The sequence below is a fragment of the Rhinoderma darwinii genome, chromosome 1, assembly GCF_050947455.1.
Source record: "Rhinoderma darwinii isolate aRhiDar2 chromosome 1, aRhiDar2.hap1, whole genome shotgun sequence".
In the NCBI taxonomy this organism is placed as follows: Eukaryota; Metazoa; Chordata; class Amphibia; order Anura; family Rhinodermatidae; genus Rhinoderma; species Rhinoderma darwinii.
In genome coordinates, this window is record NC_134687.1 from 476,623,460 (window position 1) to 476,648,860 (window position 25,401).

General features: G+C 43.1%; 1 protein-coding gene across 5 annotated transcripts in view; it reads left to right on the forward strand.

The window, feature by feature from the left end:
- The window catches only part of MPHOSPH9 (M-phase phosphoprotein 9), a 167,098-nt gene extending 162,179 nt beyond the window's left edge, over positions 1-4,919 (forward strand). For all 5 annotated transcript variants that reach the window (XM_075833976.1, XM_075833986.1, XM_075833995.1 and 2 more), the window contains 3 exons: positions 119-276; positions 2,227-2,295; positions 3,812-4,919. In XM_075833976.1, the coding sequence (XP_075690091.1) occupies positions 119-276; positions 2,227-2,295; positions 3,812-3,913 (329 nt within the window). In that variant the 3' untranslated portion in view covers positions 3,914-4,919. The remainder of the gene's footprint in view (positions 1-118; positions 277-2,226; positions 2,296-3,811) is intronic.
- Positions 4,920-25,401: the final 20,482 nt, after the last annotated feature.

A 25,401-nucleotide genomic window follows, 5' to 3' on the forward strand; every position in this document is an offset into this window, starting at 1 on the left:
TTGACTAAAATATTTAAATTAAAACACTTTTTACGATCAGTTTTTCAATGTTGAGAGCATAGGTATATTGTAGTAGAGATGCATTGTTTTTTTTATTTGGTCTTTTTTTTTTTTCCAGTGAAGCAAAATGCTATCATTAATCCGGGGAATAGCAGTGAGTCACAGTTTCCTCTGTTATTACCACCATTTGAGACTGAAATCACATACAACGAGAGGATGAAAACCGTTGCTGAAACAGAGCGACTTTTTGATGAGTTAACAGCAGAGAAAAAACAAGTATGGGGCTAAGTATATTGATGATTTTCTTTATTAATTTACATATTTATTTAAGCAATATTTATGTGTTCACTACAAAATATCACATTAATACCTAAAATTATACCTACATGAAGAGAAAGTGTCCTCAAGATCTTTTTAGCCAAACCTTCTTTCAGGAGAGGAAACCATGTAGGATGATTTTTCTATTTTATTTGGATGCCCACGGGGGTTTAACCCGTTAGTGACCGCCAATACGCCTTTTCACGGCGGCCACTAACGGGTTTATTCTGATGCAATAGACTTTTTACGGCGCTGCATCAGAATAAAGTAAACGGAGCGGGTAGCTGTCAACTCTCCCTGCTCTCAGCTGCCAGAGGCAGCTGAAGGCTGGGGGCGTCCCTGCTCTGCCGGGTGAGATTGATATTAGCATCGATCTCACCCGTTTAACCCTTCAGATGCGGTGCGCAATAGTGTGCACCGCATCTGAGTGGTTTTTGGAGAGAGGGAGGGAGCTCCCTCTCATCCCACTGACACCCGGCGATAAGATCGCCGAGTGTCTGTGTCTCCAACGGCAGGCGGGGGCCTAATAAAGGCCCCCAGGTCTGCCTGTAGCGAATGCCTGCTAGATCATGCCGCAGGCATGACCTAGCAAATGCCTGTCCGTGTTAAACGGACAGGGGGTAATACACTGCAATACAAAAGTATTGCAGTGTATTATAATAGCGATCGGATGATCGCATATTAAAGTCCCCTAGTGGGACTAGTAAAAAAGTTTAAAAAAAAGTTTAATAAAGTTAATGAAAAAAAAATTAAAAACCCACTTTTTCCCCTTACAAACTGCTTTAGTATTAAAAAAACAAAATAAAGTAAAAAAGTTACACATATTTGGTATCGCCACGTCCGTAACGCCCCCGACTATAAAGCTATTACATTACTTAACCCGCACGGTGAACGCCGTAAAAAATTTAATGAAAAACGACTGAAAAATTGCTGTTTTCTGTGAATCCTGACTTTAAAAAAATGTGATTAAAAAGTGATCAAAAAAGTCGCATCTACTCCAAAATGGTACCAATAAAAACTACATGTCTTCCCGCAAAAAAAAAGCCCTCATACAACTGCATCGGCGGAACAATAAAAACGTTACGGCTCTTGAAATATGGAGACACAAAACCAAATAATTTTGAAAAAAAAGTGTTTTTACTGTGTAAAAGTAGTAAAACATACAAATTTGGTATCGTTGCAATCGTAACAACCTGCTGAATAAAGTTATTGTGTTATTTATACCACACGGTAAACGGCGTAGATTTAAGACGCAGAAAGAGTGGCGAAATTTCAGATCTTTTTCTATTCCCCCCCCAAAAAAAGTTAATAAAAGTTAATCAATAAATAATATGTCCCTCAAAATTGTGCTATTAAAAAAATACAACTTGTCCCGCAAAAAACAAGACCTTATACAGCTATGTAGACACAAAAATAAAAAAGTTATAGCTCTTGGAATGCGACGATGGAAAAATGTAAAAAAATAGCTTGGTCATTAAGGTTTAAAATAGGCTGGTCATTAAGGGGTTTAAAAAAAAAAGTCTGGATCTGCCAACATTAAAGGGGTTACTTGGATTCCGAAAAGTTTTGGCTTATGGCTGAAAATGAGATGAATAAACAAAAGAACCAGTAGTCACTTATAAAATACGATTCGTCACCGCTGAGCTCTGATTGGCTGCAGTGGTCACATGCTGCCTGCATATAAACAATAACCAGGAGTGCCACCGGAGCATCAGCACTGGATTGCCAGGGGAAAGGATAGGTGAGTACTGGTTCTTTTGTTAATTCATCGTTTTGGAACCTGGAAAACCCCTTTGATCTAAAGTCTAAGGACATCCTTAGCTATTCTAGATTTGTACCTTTTGATCTTCATAACAATGTACAATGATCATTTATTTTGCTCACACGTGAAACTACATCTGCCTACAGATTGAAGCTGCCCTTAGCAGAATGCCAGGGGCTGGTCATAGACTGAGCCTGAAGATGAGAGCCACAAAGGTAGGTTTCTTTTTCATTATTTGATTTTTCTTTTTTCCTTCCTGTCCTCCTTTCCTGGTATCTAAGGGAGAGCAGATATCGCAGCGTTTTGTCTTTTTAATTGTAAATTGTTGCCCATAAGTAAGTCAGGATTGTCTTCTTCAGGCATAGTCTTCCCTTAAAGGGGTTGTCCACTACCGGACAACTGCGATAGGTCATCAGTGTATCATCGGTGCGGGTCTGACACCCGGCCCCCTCACTGTTCAGCTGCTCCGGTTGCCTGCGGCACCGGATGTTATTGCACATTATGCGATGCACGGAGCCAGAAGCAGTTGACTCCGTACATTGCATAGCGGCTGTGCTGCCGCACCGCTATTCCGTGGCTGGAGCCAAATGCGTCCGGCATGTATGTCCGGTGTCCGGAGGCAGTCGGAGCGGCTTAACGGTGTGGGGTCCAGGTGTCGGACCCGCACCGATAATATACTGATGACTTCTCCGATGGAAAGGTCATCAGTCGTCCGGTAGCGGACAACCCTTTTAATACCTCTGGAAAGGAAACCGTCTTTCATAATATACCAATAACTTGACCTAGGTGAAAATGAAAGAAGAAAACCCCTCAATAGAGATTAGATTTATTTATTGTCAAGTTGTTGTGTATACATACCTACTGTATACCTACTCTTAGTTTTTTTCTAGTTTAGTAGTTACCTCATGATTTTATTCAAAATGGAAGGCATTATCAAGTAAAAATTCCACAAAAAATGATTTAAAGGATATGTCATAAATGTTGGATAGATGCGGGTCCCACCTCTGTGTAAGTCTCGTTTCTTGCATATATATTTATATATATATATATATATATCTATATCTACTGTGGATATGTCATAAAGGTCTCTCATGGGAAAACCCTTTTAAAGACTCAATTTATGCTACACTGGGAAAGAGCCCATTATTAACGTGGCACCACTACTATCCATATATACACATATATATATATATATATATATATACACATACACACACACACATATATATATATATATATATATATATATATATATATATAAGGTAGTAATCGGGTCTCCCTAGCAGAAACAACTTTTAAAGTCCTCCACATGGCCTATCTAGTACACCAGGCACCTCACCACATTTATCCTTCTAGCTCCCCATATTGTTTTAGAGGTTGTGACTCTATCGACTCCCGATTACATGTGTATATTGTGTATGCACATACATACAAACACACACACACACCCATATGGGTTTATATTGTTACACATGCTTTGATTACCATATTTTCAGGTGGTTTGCCCCCTGTGTGGGGAATTTGCTGGAATGGTCAGCACTTTCTTTTACAATAAAGAGTTTTGACACTAAAACTATTCATGCATCATAGTGCAACATACTGTGTGCGCAGTTTTATAGGTTTTATCTGCATTCATATTCTTAATTTTAGTCAGACCTTTACTTTTAAAATCTTGTTACGTTTGATTGAGCTGTTCTCCTGATTCTCTAATGTATGTGTTTTTTTTTTTAGGAACATTTGGAAGATCGTCTGGAGAAGATCAACCGAGAACTCGGTTCAATTCGAATGACTCTAAAGAAATACCATGTGCTACCAACATCAGCAAATATTTAATACATAGAAGTCCCCTCAGTTGCCACTTTGCACTAATATACATATTTATGCACTGACCAATGCTTATAGCTGATAAACTGGAAGGCAATGACCTCTCAAATCTTCTAATGCTTTAATAATGTTTCTATTTCACGCAAGTTCTTTTTATTGTACACATTTTTATTACACAGACTTTAAATTTTATATTTTAGTATCTAAAGTGGCCAAATTTTAGCAGCAGTGGCTGCAGTGTATGTATAAGATATGTAGGGAAAGATTTTATTAGGTAACTGTGTCCCCCGTCACTTAAAGCGTTTCTCATGTCCATTCAGGTTTAAACTATTACAGTGCTTCCAGAGTTGTTTTCTTAAAGAGAACCTGTCACTTCTTTTGACATGTCCGTTTTATAAAAGAAAAAAACAATGTATTCCCCATGAAATAGTAAGTCTGGAACATCTTTTCTGGAGCATCTGTTCATAGAACTCTACGTTGTGCCGTACCTCTTTTATTCCTCCTAGAAATTTAAGAATAAATTAACACCAATTGGGGGTGTGTCCCTACACAGACTCTCCATATCCAATCACTGCTAACAGAGTAAGACTGTGTAAGGACACGCCCCTTTGACAAGGGTGGTGGCAGCACCCATTTGTCAATTTATTAATTAATTTCTAGGAGAGCTAACAGAGGAACGGCACAAAGCAAAGTTCTAAGAACACATGCTCCAGAATTGTTATTTCATGAGGAATACATGTATCCTCCAAAATAGATATGTCAGGAGAGGCGACAGGTCCTCTATAAATCCAAGTCTTGTAAAACATATTTTTGCATATGAAGTTTTCAGTTACCACATGTATTATGTCTGTCTGTTTTTTAAAAACCTTCAACGCTTTGCTGTGCAATGCATTGCAGGCCTACCCTGTGTTTTATTGATCTACCTCTCAGATACTTGGTGGAACAAAAAAAAAAACAGTAATGTGACACTTTTTGGAGCACAGCACAATGCAGCAATAAAGGTCTTTTAAATGTTTGATTTCCTTTTTCGTAGAATTTCTATGTGTTTCTAGATGTCATAAGATTATTGTTTGGTAAACTGGTACATGAGAACTAGTAGGCACAAAGAACCCTAAGGGTATGTGCACACACACTAATTACGTCCGTAATTGATGGACGTATTTCGGCCGCAAGTAGTGGACCGAACACAGTGCAGGGAGCCGGGCTCCTAGCATCATACTTATGTACGATGCTAGGAGTCCCTGCCTCTCCGTGGAACTACTGTCCCGTACTGAAAACATGATTACAGTACGGGACAGTTGTCCTGCAGAGAGGCAGGGACTCCTAGCGTCGTACATAACTATGATGCTAGGAGCCCGGCTCCCTGCACTGTGTTCGGTCCGGGACTTGCGGCCGAAATACGTCCGTCAATTACGGACGTAATTGGTGTGTGTGCACATACCCTAACTGTAAGTGCTTAAGCATTGGCTGTACACTGTTTGCTGTCTAGCTGAGGATAGTCCTGTTTGTCAGCCAATCAGCATCACAGAGAGAGAAGTCAGAGCTGATGACTGGCAGAAGAGAGCAGAAGCTTACAGGCGGACTGTCTTCAAACTGCACTTCCCTACAGTTAATTTTAACTGGAAATATCATACAGCATCCTCAACTCTCCCAGGTTGGTCTAGTGCAGGGGTCTCAAACTCGGCCAGGTAAGTGGGCCGCATATAGAAAAAATGGGAAGTTGACGGGCCGCATTACTTTCAAATTTGATACAATACAAAATTATTGTTAATCAATTAGTTATTTGAACTACTATAACACTACATTAATATAATAATACCGCTAGGTTTAAAATTAGAGATATTTCTCCACGTGCTTATTTCAACAATCCAGCTTTCCAGTTTGTGTCGCTAAATGCAGATGCTGCCGCAGAGTCCTCCGTAGATGCTGCCGCAGAGTCCTCCGTAGATGCTGCCGCAGAGTCCTCCGTAGATGCTGCCGCAGAGCCCTCCGCAGATGCTGCCGCAGAGCCCTCCGCAGATGCTGCCGCAGAGCCCTCCGCAGATGCTGCCGCAGAGCCCTCCGCAGATGCTGCCGCAGAGCCCTCCGCAGATGCTGCCGCAGAGCCCTCCGCAGATGCTGCCGCAGAGCCCTCCGCAGATGCTGCCGCAGAGCCCTCCGTAGATGCTGCCGCAGTGTGCCCTCCGTAGATGCTGCCGCAGTGTGCCCTCCGTAGATGCTGCCGCAGTGTGCCCTCCGTAGATGCTGCCGCAGTGTGCCCTCCGTAGATGCTGCCGCAGTGTGCCCTCCGTAGATGCTGCCGCAGTGTGCCCTCCGTAGATGCTGCCGCAGTGTGCCCTCCGTAGATGCTGCCGCAGTGTGCCCTCCGTAGATGCTGCCGCAGTGTGCCCTCCGTAGATGCTGCCGCAGTGTGCCCTCCGTTGATGCTGCCGCAGTGCCGTCAGGGGCTTTCCTAGAGCTGGCGTCCCGGAGCAGAGCCGCTTCTGGCACTCTGCCTGGGATTCCAGCTCTGCTCCTGCCATCACTGTCCATATATAGACAGAGATGTCAGGGGCAACCCCAGAGCTGGAGTCCCGGCAGAGCGCTAGTAGGCTCTTCCTGGGACTCCAGCTGGGCTCCTGACATCACTGGGACTCCTGCTCTGGGGAAGCCCCTGACATCATTGTCGATGTATGGACAGCGATGTCAGAGGCTTCCCCAGAGTGCCGGAGCAGAGCCGATAATAGAGCTCTGCCCGGGACTCCGCTCTGGGGAAGACCCTGACACACTGTCCACATATGGGCAGCGATGTCAGGGAATTCCACAGAGTCCCGGAGCAGAGCCGACACCAGCGCTCTGCTCGGGACTCCGGCTCTGGGGAAGCCCCAGACATCGCTGTTCATATGTGGACAGCGATGTCAGGGAATTCCACAGAGTCCAGGAGCAGAGCCGACACCAGCGCTCTGCTCCGCTCTGGGGAAGACCCTGACACACTGTCCACATATGGGCAGCGATGTCAGGGTATTCCACAGAGTCCCGGAGCAGAGCCGACACCAGCGCTCTGCTCGGGACTCCGGCTCTGCGGAAGCCCCAGACATCGCTGTTCATATGTGGACAGCGATGTCAGGGAATTCCACAGAGTCCAGGAGCAGAGCCGACACCAGCGCTCTGCTCCACTCTGGGGAAGACCCTGACACACTGTCCACATATGGGCAGCGATGTCAGGGTATTCCACAGAGTCCCGGAGCAGAGCCGACAACAGCGCTCTGCTCGGGACTCCGGCTCTGGGGAAGCCCCAGACATCGCTGTTCATATGTGGACAGCGATGTCAGGGAATTCCACAGAGTCCAGGAGCAGAGCCGACAACAGCGCTCTGCTCCGCTCTGGGGAAGACCCTGACACACTGTCCACATATGGGCAGCGATGTCAGGGAATTCCACAGAGTCCCGGAGCAGAGCCGACACCAGCGCTCTGCTTGGGACTCCGGCTCTGGGGAAGCCCCAGACATCGCTGTTCATATGTGGACAGCGATGTCAGGGAATTCCACAGAGTCCCGGAGCAGAGCCGACACCAGCGCTCTGCTCGGGACTCCGGCTCTGGGGAAGCCCCAGACATCGCTGTTCATATGTGGACAGCGATGTCAGGGAATTCCACAGAGTCCAGGAGCAGAGCCGACACCAGCGCTCTGCTCCGCTCTGGGGAAGACCCTGACACACTGTCCATATATGGGCAGCGATGTCAGGGAATTCCACAGAGTCCCGGAGCAGAGCCGACACCAGCGCTCTGCTTGGGACTCCGGCTCTGGGCAAGCCCCAGACATCGCTGTTCATATGAGGACAGCGATGTCAGGGAATTCCACAGAGTCCCGGAGCAGAGCCGACACCAGCGCTCTGCTCGGGACTCCGGCTCTGCGGAAGCCCCAGACATCGCTGTTCATATGTGGACAGCGATGTTAGGGAATTCCACAGAGTCCAGGAGCAGAGCCGACACCAGCGCTCTGCTCCGCTCTGGGGAAGACCCTGACACACTGTCCACATATGGGCAGCGATGTCAGGGTATTCCACAGAGTCCCGGAGCAGAGCCGACACCAGCGCTCTGCTCGGGACTCCGGCTCTGGGGAAGCCCCAGACATCGCTGTTCATATGTGGACAGCGATGTCAGGGAATTCCACAGAGTCCAGGAGCAGAGCCGACACCAGCGCTCTGCTCCGCTCTGGGGAAGACCCTGACACACTGTCCATATATGGGCAGCGATGTCAGGGAATTCCACAGTCCCTGAGCAGAGCCGATAGCGGCTCTGTGTCCCGCGGGCCGCAGATGACAGCCCCAGGGGCCGCATGCGGCCCGCGGGCCGCGTGCTTGAGACCCCTGGTCTAGTGTACATGTTATTTTAGGTTATGAGCTTTTATCTCCAGGACACAGAGGATTGGACAGATTGGATTGTAATACTTTTTTCATTAACAGTCAGGCTGTACCTTACACATTTAGATTTATAACAGAACCTGTCAAAATTGTCTACATACAGTGACAAATATCCAATGGGGCAGATTTACTAAGATTGTCTTTTTACGTAAGATTTACATACGCCAGTCTAAGTAAGTCTAAAGCCCTCAGGATTAAGATGCAACAAATTTATTAAGATATGCATGCCTCTTATTAATTTTGTTGCATCTTTTTCTGTCCGTGAACCAGAAAGTGAAATCTTTGTAGATCTATGTAGATTTTCACTATAATTTATGCCAATTTCTGTAAATTTGTTGGGTTGGTTGTCCTGCCCCTTATGCTAATTAAGTTCCCCCCACTTTTTGGAAAGTCAAAAATGGCATAAAATTGTGAAAATTCTCAAAAATGGCATTCCCAAACTTTTTAAGCCATAAAACTGGCATTAAGCCGTTCTTAAATTCCCTCCAATGTGTCTATTAGTTTTTCTAGGACGTTACAAGGCTTAGAAATTTAGTAGCAATTTCTCACATTTTCAAGAAAATTTCAAAAGGCTATTTTTTCAGTGACCAGTTCAGTTGTGAAGTGGCTTTTAGGGCATTATATATTAGAAACCCCCAATAAGTCACCCTCAAAGTATTCAAAACAGTATTTAGAAAGTTTCTTAACCCTTTAGATGTTTCGCAGGAGTTAAAGAAAACCTTTCACCTCCCCATACATGTGCAGTGTGTAATGGGCAGAGCTGCACAAACCCTGGGGCACTTTAAAAAAAAAATTCTACCCTCCTCCGTTATTTAGATATCGATGCCATTATATTTGGCGCCCGATATTTAAATAACCCCCTGAACTGTCAATGGGGCGTGTACTGGCAAGGGGCGTGTTACTATGGCTGTGACACTGTCCAATCAGATATGGACAGTGTTACAGCAAGAACGAGGATAGAGGAGAGAGTGTGTGCGCGTGTGCGCACGCTCTCACTCTTTAGCTTTCAACATCAGCCTTCTGCCGAACTGGCAAGGGAGCGTGTCACTGCTACGGACAGTGTAAGAGCTGTGGAGAGGAGAGTGCGCATGTGCGCTCTCATCTCTTCAGCTCTAGCAAGAGATCAGTCTTGTACTTTGTTCGTGTAAGAGCTGGGGAGACTGATCTTGAAAGCTGAAGAGTGAGAGCGTGTGCGCGCTCGCGCACACTCTCTCCTTTATCCTCGCTCTTGCTGTAACACTGTCCATATCTGATTGGACAGTGTCACAGCCATAGTAACATACCCCCTTGCCAGTACACACCCCATTGACTGTTCAGGGGGTTATTTAAATATCGGGCACCAAATATAACGGCATCGATATCTAAATAACGGAAGAGGGTAGAAAAAAAAATGGAAAGTGCCCCAGGGTTTGTGCAGCCCTGCCCATTACATGCTGCACTCATCTGCACATGTATGGGGAGGTGAAATGTTCTCTTTAAAGGGAACCTGTCACCAGCATTTCACCTATTGAACTTTTACTTATCCCTCCCTGGCCGCTGCTATCAAAAGTTCATTGCCGTTATCCTCTCTCCTAAACTCCTCCGAATGTAAATAACGGTCTTCAAACATTTTGCGCCTTTTATCGTAATAATCCGGTGTCCCTTTGTGTGCACACACCAGAAGAGGACATCAATGCACAAGCGAGTGATATTGTGTGCTGGGGGAAGGCGAGGAGTTGTCAATCAAAATTAAGGAGGCGGGGTAAACTCGGAAAGAAGATATAACTCTTTTCAAACGAAGATTTTACTCTTTTATGCTCATTTGCATACGCATACGGTGTGGGAACACAAAAAAACTGAATACTAAAGCTACAGGGCCGACTAAGAAGGCAATTATAGGTTACATAGAAATGATTTTTCACCCACTACCACCAGGTAATGCTGGTTTAATAGGTGAAATGCTGCTGACAGGTTCCCTTTAAAGCAAAGTAGAGGTGAAATTTACAAATTTATTTTTAATCCATTTTTTTTGTAACAGAAAGTTTTACCAGAGAAATGCAACTCAATATCTATTGCCCCATTCTGCAGTTTTTAGAAATATCCCGCATGTGGTCCTAGTTTGTTACTGGACTAAAGCGCAGGCCTCAGAAGCAAAGGAGCACCTAGTGGATTTTGGGGCCTCCTTTTTATTAGAAAATATTTTAGGCACCATGTCAGGTTTGAAGGGCTCTTGCGGTGCCAAAACAGTGGAAATCCCCCAAAAGTGACCCTCTTTGGGAAACTAGACACCTTAAGAAAATTATCTAGGGGTATAGTGAACATTTTCACCCCACAGGTTTATTGCAGAAATTATTGGAAGTAGGTCATGAAAATTAAAATCTGCATTCTTTCAAAGAAAATGTAGGTTTAGCTCATTTTTTCTCAATTCCCCAAGGACTAAAGGAGAAAAAGCACTGCAACATTTGTAAAGTAAAATAATACCCCACATGTGGTCATAAACGGCTGTTTGGACATACAGCAGGGCTTAGAAGGGAAGGAGCGCCATTTGGCTTTTGGAGCTTTAAATTTAGCACGAATGGTTTGCGGAGGCCATGTCACATTTGCAAAGCCCCTGAAGGACCAAAACAGAGAAAACGCCAAAAAAAGTTACTCCATTTAGGAAACTACACCCCTTGAAGAATCCATCTAGGTGTGTAGTGAGCATTTTGACCCCACAGGGGTTTCATATATTTTATTAGAATTGGGCAGTGACAATAAAAACAATCCTTTTTCTTCAATAAGACGTAGCTTTAGCTCAACATTTTACATTTTCTCAACAAATAAAGGAAAAAGAGAACCCCAACGTTTGTAAAGAAACTTCTCTGCAGTAAGGAAATACCCCATATGTGGTCATAAACTACTGTTTGGGCACATGGCAAGGATCAGAAGAGAAGGAGCACCATTTGGCTTTTGGAGTACAGATTATGCTGGATTGGTTTCTCTGCACTATGTCGCTTTTGCAAAGCCCCTACAGTACCAGTACAGTGGAAACTCCCCAAAAGTGACTCCTTTCACGAAACTACACCCCTTGAGGAATTCATCTAGGGGTGTAGTGAGCATTTTGACTCCACATGTGTTTCATAGATTTTATTAGAATTGGGCAGTGAAAATAAAAAAAATCCTTTTTTTTCCCCAAGAAGACGTAGTTTTAGCTCAACATTTTTCATTTTCTCAACAAATAAAGGAAAAATAAATAAATTTGTAAAGCAATTTCTCCCGAGTACGCCAATACCCAATTTGTGGTCATAGACTGACTGCTGTTTGGGCACACAGCATGGCTCAGAAAGGGAGGAGTGCCATTTGGCTTTTGGAGTGCAGATTTTGCTGGATTGGTTTCTGGGCACTATGTCGCATTTGCAAAGCCCCTGTGGGACCAAAACAGTGGAAACCCCCCAGAAGTGACTTCATTTTGGAAACTACACCCCTCAATGCATTCACCTAGGGGTGTAGTGAGCATGTTCACCCCGCAGGTGTTTTGTAGAAATTAGTGTGCACTCGATGTTGCAGAGTGAAAATGGGATTTTTTCCATAGATATGCCAATATGTGGTGCCCAGCTTGTGCCACCATAACAAGACCGATCTCTAATTATGATGCTGTGTTTCCCGGTTTTAGAATCACCCTACATGTGACGTAATCTTTTGCCTGGACATTCGACCAGGATCAGGAGTAAAAGAGTACCATGCAAAGTTGAGGCCTAATTTGGCGTTTTACAAAGTATTTGTTCACAATTGCAGAGGCTCTGATGTGAAATAATAAAAGAAACCCCTGAGAAGTGACCCCATTTTGGAAACTACACCCCTCAAGGTGTTTATTAAGGGGTGTAGTGAGCATTTTCACCCCACAGGTCTTTTCCATAAATGATTGCGCTGCGGAAGGTGCAAAGTAAAATGTAAATTTTTCCCCAGATATGCCATTTCAGTGGCAAATATGTCGCGCCCAGCTTGTGCCACTGGAGACATACACCCCAAAAATTGTTAAAAGGGTTCTCCAGGGTATGACGATGCCATATATGTGGAAGTAAACTGCTGTTTGGGCACGCTGTAGGGTTCAGAAGGGAGGGCACGCCGTTTGGCTTTTGGAGCTTGGATTTTGCTTGGTAGTTGTTCGGTTTGAGTATTCCTGGTATTTCAGTTTATAATGTGGGGCATATGTAAGCTGGGCAGAGTACATCAGGGGCATACTCAGGTGGTATAATAATGCGGTAAAAAAAAGCATAAAATAATCCATAGATATTTGTTACGCTGTGACACAATCCTTTCTGCACAGGCCAGTGTCACACTGATAAATGTCCTTCCTTATCCCCCTTTTGGTCCACACTCCGCACCTTTGCAGGTTGGGGAATTTTACTGGGAAGCATTGTCATGGTATAATACGGGCACCCTCGCTTCCAGCAGATATGTTTGGGCCCTCCCCTTCCTGGTTCCCTAATTTTAGGGCCTTTATAAATCGCCTCTTGAAACAAAAGAAATGGCACATCTGCAGATCTTTTATTTCCTGACATATTGGAGACTTAACTAATTAAATTTTTTCATAGACGTAGTGGTATGAGGACTTGTTTTTTTGCGAGATGAGTTGTAGTTATTATTGGTACCATTTTGGGGTACATGCGACTTTTTGTTCACTTTTTATCCTATTTTTTGGGAGGCAAGGTGACCAAAAAACAGCAATGGCATAGTTTTTTAGTTTCTTTTATACAGCGTTCACCATGCGTTATAAATTACATGTAAACTTTATTCTGTGGGTCAGTACGATTGCGGCAATACCAAATTTATAGCACTTTATGTTTTACAAATTTTTGCACAATAGAATTACTTTTGTAAAAAGAATGTATTTTTTCAGTTGCCAGGTTGTAAGAGCCGTAACTTTTTAATTTTTTAGTCGACAGAGCTATAAGAGGGCTTGTATTTTGCGGGACGAGCTGTAGTTGTTATAGGTACCATTTTTGGATCCGTGAGTTTTTGATCACTTTTTATTTAAATTTTTGGAAGACAAAGTGACCAAAAAAACAGCAATTCTGGCAGTATTCTTTTATTTATTTTTTACGGCGCAGGACAAATAACAGAAGGTTTTTATAGTTCAAGTCGTTACGGTCGCAGCGATACCAAAAATGCCCACCTCTATGCTTCTTAGAAAGTAATAACGCTCCTAGAAATGAAAAATGCCTCCTTTGTAGCCATTAGAAAGTAATAATGCCAACTTTCTGTCCCAACACCATAATAATGACCCCCTTTGTGCCTATGTCCCGTGTGTGCCCCCAAGACAGCAGTGTGCACTGTAGACCAGAGGGACCTAGATGCCTTTTTGAAATATATAATATTACAAGTTATGGACAGTAGATTCTAAAGATGGGATGTTGATCCAGGACTTCCCACTGATTGCCATAATTGGAGTCGGGAAGGAATGTTCCTTCTAATATGGGGCAATTGGCATCTGCCTCATGGGTTTTTGCCTTCCCCAATCAATACAGTAGGATTATAGGTTGGACTTGATGTTGGGTTGGACTTGACCTGTATCTCTTTTCTACCCTATCCGCTATGTAACTAAAATTCTAACAATCTATTCGGATGTCAATGGGAAAGATTACAGGCGCACTGTATGAATGGTATGCCAATCTGTCCCCCAGGGCAGCGTGCTCCATATTCATCAACAGGACGTACGGTGTAGAGGTTTAAATAACAGCAGGTCTAAACAGAAAAGTTTGATAACAGAGTTGAACAGAATGGGATTCTGAAGTCCTGCCCACTTTTTCCTACATAGGGGTCAAAACTGCTGACTATTTATTTTAAAGTTATTTCTCCCAAAACTGCAACTGACTGATTTGTAAATGGCAACTATAAAAAAGAAGGAACTTTGGGGTCTGTAGTTTTCTTAATGTGTTAAGTCTTTAATATTCATCTTTATTAAATATAAGTACCAAAACATAAAATACAGTAGTCAGACCCCACCGATCCGATATTTATCACCTATCTTGTGGATAGGTGATAAATATTGATTATGGGGAAAACCCCTTTAAGTGCTTTAAAGGCCTTGTACATGAAATCAAAGTTTTAGGTGATTTAAAAAAAAAAAAATTTAATTGACTTTTAGTAACGTTTTTGTTCAGTTTTTCCAATTCAACTTCTGTGTATCCTCTATATATAGACGCAGTATCTTTCGATATGAGCCGATTCGGTTAGTTCAGCTTAGTGCAGGTCCTGTGTGTGTCTCTAACACACAGAACTATCATATTATCGATGACATCTAAGTTCATGAACACACGCAGTTTTTGGCTCCATTTTTTTTTAGTCAAAGTCTGAAGTGGATAAAGGTGAAGGAAGGTAAGGTAAAAAGAAACGACTGATGCATCTTCTTTCTTTTGTGTCCACTCCTGTATTTGGCTAAAAAAAACAGAGCCAGAAATTGTACCACAATCTACATCAAAACTTCGTGTGTGATCATGGCCTAAAGGATGGAATCACAAATGCAGCTTTTGTGACTTTCTTGAGACAAAGCCAAGAGTGGATCCAAAAATGAGGAAAAGTTATAAAGGAAAGACTGATATGTCTCCTTTTTTTTGTACCCACTCCTGTGTTTGGTTAAAAAAAACTACCAGAAAAAGCACGTGTTTATGCAGCCTAAGGCCCCATACACACGACCATAAAAATTCCATAATTACGGCCCGTAATTACGGGTCTATAGACTTCTATTGGCCACGGGTACCTCCCCGTATGCTTACGGGAAGGTGCCCGTGCCGTTGAAAAATATAGAACATGTCCTATTTCAGGCCGAAATTACGGCACGGGCAGGCCCATAGAAGTCTATGGGGCTCCCGTAATTACGGGTGACTACGTGTGTGCACCCATAATTACGGGAGCGTTGCTAGGCGGCGTCAGTGTATAGTGCTAAAAGAGTTAAACGATCGGCAGTAACTATTTCAGCACCAGGGAGAGTGGCTACCGATCACAATATAGATAAAGCCGTTCATACTTACCCAGAACTCCCTGCTTCTTCCTCCAGTCCGGCCTCCTGGGATGACGTTACAGCCCATGTGACCGCTGCAGACAATCACAGGACAATCACAGGCTGCAGCGGTCACATGGAATGCGCGTCATCCAGGGAGGTCGGACTGGATGTCAAGAGAGGGACGCGTCACCAAGACAACGGCCGGGTAAGTATGAATTTTAATTTTACTTTTATTACGGAAAGGGCTGTCCCTTCTCTCTATCCTGCACTGATAGAGAGAAGGGCTGTCGATTACAGCAGTGTAATTTTGCAGCGAAAACGTGCCCGTAAATACGGGTGGAATACGGGTGACACCGGACCCGTATTTACGGGCACGGGTCCGTAAATACTGGTGCAATACGGGTCGAATACGTGTGACCAAGGACCCGTATTTACGGCAGTATTTACGGGTGGACAAAAATACGGTCGTGTGCATGGGGCCTAAGGCCAGGACCACACACACCGTTTTGATGCAGTTTTTGGCTCAATGTTTTGAGCCAAGGCCAGAAGTGTATCCAAAAGGAATGAAAGGCATTAAGAAAAGGCTGATGCAACTCCTTTCTTTTGTGTCCAATCCTGTGCTTGGCTAAAAACATGTGTGTCACTGGCCTAAAGGGGATTTCCGAGTTTCTGCTTTTTTTTTTTTTTTTTGTAGCCCTCTTATTCATGAAGAATAAGGGTATGTTCACACTGAGTTTTTTGCAGGCAGAAAATTCTGCCTCAAAATTCCGTTTGGAATTTTGAGGCAGATTTTGATCTGTCTGTATGCCGTTTGCCGCGTTTTTCACTTGTGCCCATTGAGCGCCATGGGCAAAAACGCCTCGAAATATGCTTTCTCTGCCTCCCATTGATGTCAATGGAAGTCAGAGATGTAAACGCCCGAAGATAGGGCATGTCACTTCTTTTTCCCGTGAGACGTTTTTTCCGCTCACGGGAAAAAAACACCTCCACCTCCCATTGAAATCAATGGGAGGCATTTTCGGAAGTTTTTTGTCACGTTTTCGCGTCAAAAACGTGTACAAAAACTCTGTGTGAACTGACCCTAAAAGGGCTTTTTCTGTGCGTTATAAAAAAATATGCACTTCTCCCCCTCAGGCGCCAATGTTACAATTAATGCCACATTAATTAGGAAAACTTCAGGTTGAGACAAAGACATGGTACTAGTAAGGGTATGTTCACATAGGTCGGATAAATTGTGTAAAAGCACACAGCGTATCCGACCTAGAACCCGCAGGGAATTCCAGCCAAAAGACCACACCAAATTGTGGTGCAGATTTTCATCTGGAATTGCCGCTGAAAACTGCGGTATTTCCGGAACGGAATTCTGTGCAGAAATTCTGCAGCGTTTACAGTAGCAACAAAGTGAATGAGATTTGAACAAATCTTATTCACATGCTCCAGAAAAAAATCAGCTTGGAAAACGTGCATAAATTGACCTGCAGTGTGTTTGTTTTTAATCCACAGCATGTCAATTTATGCTGTGGATTCGTTGTACTTTTGTTTAGATTTTTACCAATTGACTTCAATGGGAGGTAAATGCCGCAATAAATAGCAAATGTTGCAATTTTTGCTGCAGAAAAGCTGTGATTCTGCCGCAAAAAAAGCATATCTAAAACAAAACAACCTTTTTCTTGTTTAAATTTAATTCAAAGGTCTTCACTTACCCCGTAAGGCTATGTTCACACGGGGTATTTTGCAGGAGGAATATCTGCCTCAAAATTCTGTTTGGAAGTTTGAGGCAGATATTCCTCTCCCTGCACGCCGATTTTCGCGGCGATTTTCGCACCATTTTTCGCCCGCGGCCATTGAGCGCCGCGGGCATAAAACAGAGCGAAATACGCTTTCTCTGCCTCCCATTGAAGTCAATGGGAGGTCAGAGGCGGAAGCGCCCGAAGATAGGGCATGTCGCTTCTTTTTCCCGCGAGGCAGTTTTACTGCTCGCGGGAAAAAGACGCCGACGCCTCCCATTGAAATCAATGGGAGGCACTTTCGGGCCGTTTCTGCCGAGTTTTGCGACGCGGTTTCCGCGTCAAAAAACTCGGCAAAATACCCCGTGTGAACATAGCCTAATAGCGACGGATTCTTGCCACAACAGTTCTCCGTGCAGCCCGGCCTCCTAGGATGATGTTTTATCCCATGTGACTGCTACAGCCAATCCCGCCTATACACACCCAATTCAGCCCATACAGTATAATGCCAAATAGCTGCCCCCACACAGTATAATGCCAAATAGCTGCCACCATACAGTATATTGCTCCCATAGCTGCCACCATACAGTATAATGCCCACACAGATGCCCCCATACAGTATAAAGCCCACACAGATGCCCCCATGCAGTATAATGCCCCATAGCGGACCCATACGGCATAATGGGCCCATACACTATACTGCCCCCTTAGCTGCCACCATACGCTATGATGCCCCTATAGCTGCCCCATACAATATAGTGACACTTCAGCTGCGCCATACAGTATAATGCCCTCTTAGCTGCCCCTAGTGCCAGTGCCCACATAGTGCCACGAAGATAGCGCCACAGTGTCCCCTGTAGATAGTGCCACAGTGCCCATCTAGATAGTGCCACACCCCCCTTGAAGATAGTGCCACCTATGTAACCAGAGGGAGAAGACAGGTTTATTGTCACGTTACACAGCACAGGAGATAAGTGCCGTCGGTAAGAGCTGCTAGTGATACAGTGCTGTGCTGCAGTGTTAAGAACTAATACAGTCATAGGTTTGATATTTGCTTTCTATGGGGGCAGGAGGAGATTATTTGAGGAGACTCCGGGCAGCAGCATCCTGACACAGACATCACCCACTGTGTCAGAAGACTGGTATTCCTGCTTCACCTATCTGATTCCTCTGGGCTCAAAACTCCCGCTTCCGCGCATGTAATGAAGTCTCCCCTTCTTGTCTCCTCCCCACACGCTGTCAAGCCTCTATAGAGGAGCGGGCATTATGTAAACTTCTTTCTCTTCAGCGGGCCTTTGTGGTTTTACTTTGGTGTAAAGAACTGGCCGCGGCTCCGTGATGGGACCTGATCTTTTCACCAAAATGAAATCATAAGGGCCCCAGTGCCGTGAGCAAATGAACAGGGCTGATTTCTAGCTTTTCTGATGCTGAGGCGAAAATTTAAATGGTGCCCATAGATCTTGATTGACATCCCTCATATATGTTATGTTGTCACTGTATTTCATATCACAAGGGATATATTTTATATTACCATCTAACTGTGGTTTATTCATTTGTCATCTTGGCATGAACAGATTGTGACAATAATATGCCTTTATTTCTAGTGCCTGTGCACTTTACATAGACAGCATAAAATGTAGTAGGATAGATCAAAGAGTTTTAATTTCTGCCTGTCTGCATAAAAAATCTCTTGACATTATTTGTATTTTTATTATATTTTTGTATATTTTTATATGAATTTTATTCACCTTTTTGATATTTTTATATACAGTGAAGGAAATAAGTATTTGATCCCTTGCTGATTTTGTAAGTTTGCCCACTGTCAAATACATGAACAGTCTAGAATTTTTAGGCTAGGTTAATTTTACCAGTGAGAGATAGATTATATAAAAAAAAAAAAACAGAAAATCACATTGTCAAAATTATATATATTTATTTACATTGTGCACAGAGAAATAAGTATTTGATCCCTTTGGCAAACAAGACTTAATACTTGGTGGCAAAACCCTTGTTGGCAAGCAGTCAGATGTTTTTTGTAGTTGATGATGAGGTTTGCACACATGTTAGATGGAATTTTGGCCCACTCCTCTTTGCAGATCATCTGTAAATCATTAAGATTTCGAGGCGGTCGCTTGGCAACTCGGATCTTCAGCTCCCTCCATAAGTTTTCGATGGGATTAAGGTCTGGAGACTGGCTAGGCCACTCCATGACCTTAATGTGCTTCTTTTTGAGCCACTCCTTTGTTGCCTTGGCTGTATGTTTCGCGTCATTGTCGTGCTGGAAGACCCATTTTTAATGTCCTGGTGGAGGGAAGCAGGTTGTCACTCAAGATTTGACGGTACATGGCTCCATCCATTCTCCCATTGATGCGGTGAAGTAGTCCTGTGCCCTTAGCAGAGAAACACCCCCAAAACATAATGTTTCCACCTCCAAGCTTGACAGTGGGGACGGTGTTCTTTGGGTCATAGGCAGCATTTCTCTTCCTCCAAACACGGCGAGTTGAGTTAATGCCAAAGAGCTCAATTTTAGTCTCATCTGACCACAGCACCTTCTCCCAATCACTCTCAGAATCATCCAGATGTTCATTTGCAAACTTCAGACGGGCTTGTACATGTGCCTTCTTGAGCAGGGGGACCATGCGGGCACTGCAGGATTTTAATCCATTACGGCGTAATGTGTTACCAATGGTTTTCTTGGTGACTGTGGTCCCAGCTGCCTTGAGATCATTAACAAGTTCCCCCGTGTAGTTTTCGGCTGAGCTCTCACCTTCCTCAGGATCAAGGATACCCCATGAGGTGAGATTTTGCATGGAGCCCCAGATCGATGTCGATTGACAGTCATTTTGTATGTCTTCCATTTTCTTACTATTGCACCAACAGTTGTCTCCTTCTCACCCAGCGTCTTACTTATGGTTTTGTAGCCCATTCCAGCCTTGTGCAGGTCTATGATCTTGTCCCTGACATCCTTAGAAAGCTCTTTTGGTCTTGCCCATGTTGTAGAGGTTAGAGTCAGACTGATTAATTGAGTCTGTGGACAGGAGTCTTTTATACAGGTGACCATGTAAGACAGCTGTCTTTAATGCAGGCACCAAGTTGATTTGGAGCGTGTAACTGGTCTGGAGGAGGCTGAACTCTTAATGGTTGGTAGGGGATCAAATACTTATTTCTCTGTGCACAATGCAAATAAATATATATAATTTTGACTATGTGATTTTCAGGTTTTTTTTAAAATATAATCTATCTCTCACTGGTAAAATTAACCTAGCCTAAAAATTCTAGACTGTTCATGTCTTTGACAGTCGGCAAACTTACAAAATCAGCAAGGGATCAAATACTTATTTCCTTCACTGTATATATTTTTATATTTCTCTCATCTATCAATAATAGATATGCTGACTGTTCCGCTCTATATCCAAGTACCTAACAAGAAGGCTGGTAGTAGATAGATAGAGGGAGTTTTGGCTGATTGCATCAGTGTTTCATTTCTCTATCTCCGGTCACCTCTTGGATATATGTGTTAGGAGCTTGGATATAGAGTGGAACAGTCAGCATATCCATTATTGATAGATGAGAGAAATATAAAAATATATATATATATATATCTCAAAAAGGTGAATAAAAATTATATAAAAATACAAATAATGTCAAGAGATTTTTTATGCAGACAGGCAGAAATTAAAACTCTTTGATCTATCCTACTACATTTTATGGTGTCTATGTAAAGTGCACAGGCACTAGAAATAAAGGCATATTATTGTCACAATCTGTTCATGACAAATGAATAAACCACAGTTAGATGGTAATTATATGTTATGTTGTAATTAACAAAAAGAGTCTCACAGGACATGTTATTGGCTAGGTGGTAGACAAGGCTATCAACCACCTCCATCTATTTCAAAAATAGAAACTCCGACACAAATATGTTATACTAGAGTAAAAAGGTGTCAGCTACTACAATTTATCAAAAAGTAGAAAATGTACATTTAAGAACTACAGAGAATCTAAAAATTTCGTCTGTGTCTGGACCACCTTTATATACAACAATATAGCCACATTGTAATGCAGTACACAAATGTAATATATACGGTATAAGTTATTTGTATGGTCTCTGTTGCCAGAGCAAAAGACAAGCACTTTTGATCTACATGCGTCATAAACCCTATCAAAGTAAAAAAAACACCTCTTATGTTAACACAAATAAATGGTCGTTAAATAACCTAAGTGCATTTGTAAGAGGTGGAGGACTAGGTAAACACATGCAGATTCTCAGGAGTGGTTAGTTAGTATCTTACCCATACTATGTGGCGTAATCACGTGACCCAGATGGTGAGGTAGCGCCCGACGCTTTCTGAATATAGCGCAACATCTACAAATCATACTGTATTGCACACATGATGTAAACAGCCTACATGTCAGAGATAAAGTGTCATTTAGGCGAACCACCAAGTCTAACCAATGAGATCTTACAACAAAGAGACTAGCTAAGCAGCAAAGGAGGGGGCCCACCATTTAAGAAACCGCTTGTATATCCATGTGTCCCAACCCAACAGAACAAATAGATCATACGGATATAGTGCTACTAACGGGGGCATGTCTTGTATCATTGAAATCTTGCCACGGTTTCCATATTTTAAAAAATGTGGTATGAGTACCTCTCTCCCAGCTAGAGAGTTCCTCCAACCAAGCAATTTGTTGAATTTTCTCAAACCATTGTTCGAAAGATGGAGGAGTCAATGATCTCCACTTCAGAGGGATGAGAAGCTTAGCAGCCGTTATCAAAATCGTGGGGAGATTATTCTTAGAGTTGGGAGCCAAAGCAGGATAAGCTCAGGAGTGAGAGAGAGAATTAGAACAAATTAAATTTACATGATGTAAAACATCTCTCCAGAATGGTTTGATAACCGTACAGTTCCACCAAATATGGGACATCGTACCTTGCTCAGAATTACACCTCCAACAGGTATCATCTGGAGAATAACCAATTAATTTCAACTAACATGGGGTTTTATACCACCTTGTCAATGTCTTATAAGAATTCTCTTGGATTCTAATGCATCTCGAGAAACCCATGCGAGTTAGCTAAGATTCTGGATGTCTCAGCCGGTGTAAACCTTGTGTCCAGTTCCCTTTCCCAAGCTGCTATAATGGTTGGTGCAACTGAGTCATCATTGGAGAGCAATAATTATAAATTTTGGATAACAGGCCCTTAGGTAGCTGAGGAGCCACCAAAAATGACTCTAGCTAGTTGGTGTCCCTTAAAGGTGATTGAGTCATTCCCGGAAATCTTCTACATATACGCTGGAAAGATAATGTATGCAAAAAGGATACCCTATTAGTCTCGTTCGCAGATAACAAGGAAACCAATGTAGGTATTTGCGTGGGGTTCTTGAGGTGGGGAGGTAGGTTGTTGTGTGACATAAGCCGGTGGTAGGCTAAGCGGCATCAATGGTGACGGGGAACTATAGGCTTGTGTCAATGCCATAAAGTCTTGTGCAACTGCAACAGTTCCTCTGATAGTCAAGCTACAAAGAGGGTGGCTAGGTTTAACCTCTGGCCAAAGATAAATAATACCTTCGTCCCCTAATAAATATCTCTCTAATTGTAAGTGAGGAGAGTCGTCTGTCCGATGTTCCAATGTGAGCCTTCTTGATAAATGATTTGCTCTGTAATAGGACCAGACATCCGGCAGGCCACAACCCCCTAATGTCCTATGGTGTCTAAGTTGTTGAAAGGCTATTCTAGGGCGTTTACCATTCCAGATGAAACTTGAAAACAGAAAGTTAAGGCGGTTAAAAAAGGTCTAGACAATTTTATGGGGACCGCTAAGAGCGTGTATAGAATCTGAGGTAAGATATATGTTTTAATAATATTTTTTCTCCCCAGCCAGGAAACAAATGGAATATGAAAGTGAGAAAGTTGGTCTACTATTTTTGAAAGTAAAGGTTTATAATTATGTAGGTATAAGTCGTGGAGGTTACAGGGAATGTGAATCCCCAAATATTTAATCGTATCTGAGGTCCAAGAAAACGGGATCGATGATTGCAATTCCGTCATAATTGATCGCTGGGCATTAACATTAAGGACTTCAGATTTTTCGTAATTTATCTTGAAGTTGGATATTTTCCTAAACTCCTCGAAGATATCCAATAGCATAGGGAGGGCCTGCGATGGATTTGTGATTAAAGCTAAGAGGTCATCTGCGAACGCCGCGACGGAATGCATTTGGGAGCCAACCTGTAGTCCCTGAATTTCAGGGGTCTGTGAAATTTTCCGGATTAGAGTCTCCATTACCAAAATGAAGAGTGAAGGAGAGAGCTGGCACCCCTGCCTAGCTCCATTATTTATTTAAAAAACCGGCGAGAGTGTGCCATTAATCCTAAGTCTAGCATGCGGATCTCTATAAAGAGAAAAAATTGCTCTAATAAAGATGCTTGGTAAGCCCAATCTGTCCAATACAGCCTCCATAAAATGCCAGGAGACACTATCAAAGGCCTTCTCAGCATCTGTGCTGAGAAGGACCAACGGTATACGACAATTATTGGCGAAGGCAATTGCATTCATTATTCTAGTAGTATTTAACCTACCCTCTCGTCCTGGAACAAACCCCGTCTGTTCCGGTGATATAAGTTTAGGGAGGAGTCCCTGTAAGCGTTGAGCAAGAAGTTTTGCACACCACTTAGTGTCTGCATTCAGTAGGGAGATTGGTCTATAAATGGCACACCTTGTCGGGTCCTTACCCTCTTTAGGTATTAGAGTAATGAATGCTTCCAGCATTTGTCTAGGGAGGCTCTGTCCTAGTAGGAGGGAATTACAGAGGGAGGGAAAATGTGGAGCCAGAATATCAGAAAACTTTTTAGAATATATAGTCTGTAACCCATCAGGTCCAGGGCTCTTGCCAATTGGAATAGATGAAAGTACTTTAGTTAATTCTTCTAGTGTGAAAGGCCCAAGCAAAGCTGCTCTATCCGTCTCAGACAATCAGGGAAGTTCTACTGAGTCCAAAAAGGCCGAAACTAGGTCGGTTTTATCCAATATGCTCAACCCAGGCTGGGAATCTCCTAAGTTGTACAGAGAAGTATAGAATCGGTGAAACTCTGAGGCGATGTCAGAGGTGTCTGAAACCACCTTGCCATCATCTAGAGTTAGGCTTGAAATATGCGCTTTCTCTTTTTGTTTCTTAACTATTGCTAACATCACCTCAGACCCTTTATCCCCATGGGCATAATACTTATATTTGCACCTCTGTAAGGCTTTTGCTGCTTTTATATTTAATAGATCTTTCAATTCGTTCAGCAGGCAAAGGTCAGGTTGCATGTCCTCTAACCCATTTCTCTTACTTACACATTCTAGTGACGAGATTTGGGTCAGTAGTGAGTTTATGTATCTAGCCTTCTTGAGCCTCGCTCCCAGTGAAATTAGTTCCCCCCTTATATACGATTTATGTGCCTCCCACACAATTTGTACCGAGACCTCACCATTACAAGTGAATGTTAAGTATCATTTCAGACGTTCCTGCAAGATGTCGACATTCCCTTGTTCCCCCAGTAATGTCTCGTTCAGAACCCAAGTCCCACTCCTAAGAGGCAGGGATTTAATGGAAAGATTAATAGAAATCGGGGCATGGTCCGAAACTGTCATCATTCCAATATCCGCTGCCTGAACCTCAAGTAAGTATCTATCTGTAATATAAAAGCGTTCTATTCTGTGACAGGTGTTATGTGCTGGGGAATAGAAAGAGTAGTCCCTAACATTGGGGTGCAGATTCCTCCAAGGGTCAGTGAGATTATAGGTCGTTAACATTTTCCCAATACTCCTCCTGGCTCTCTGTGACAATGAGGGAGAACGGGATGTCGTATCTAAAATGGGGTCAAGGACACAATTCATATCTCCCCCTATGACAACCATGCCTTCAGCAAAGAGGTAAAGTGTTTCGAAAGTAGTTGCTAGCCACCTGATCTGATCCACATTGGGTACATAGAAGTTAGCTAGAGTGACCAAAGTGGTTCCAATCAATCCCTTCACAAATGTATACCTCGCATTCGGGTCTAACTAAGTGGCCAATACAGTAAAGGGCAAATGTTTGCCAATCCCTATACTAGTGCCTCTGGACGCTGAGGAATGTTTGCTGTGGAACCAATGGGGGTAAACAGTATACGAAAGAGCGGGCGTGTGAGAGTGTCAAAAATGTGTCTCTTGTAAAAACAGGATATCTGCTCTGTCCTTGAGTAATACTGAGAAGACCTGACTTCTTTTTTGTGGGGTATTCAACCCTCTAGCATTAAGGGATATAATTTTAACAGTCGCCATGTGTGTAAAATAAATACAGAATCATTAAAAGGGGCATAGATCTGCAAAGCACACATATATAGGGGACACTTAGTGTATATGAAGATATACGCATGAGACAGA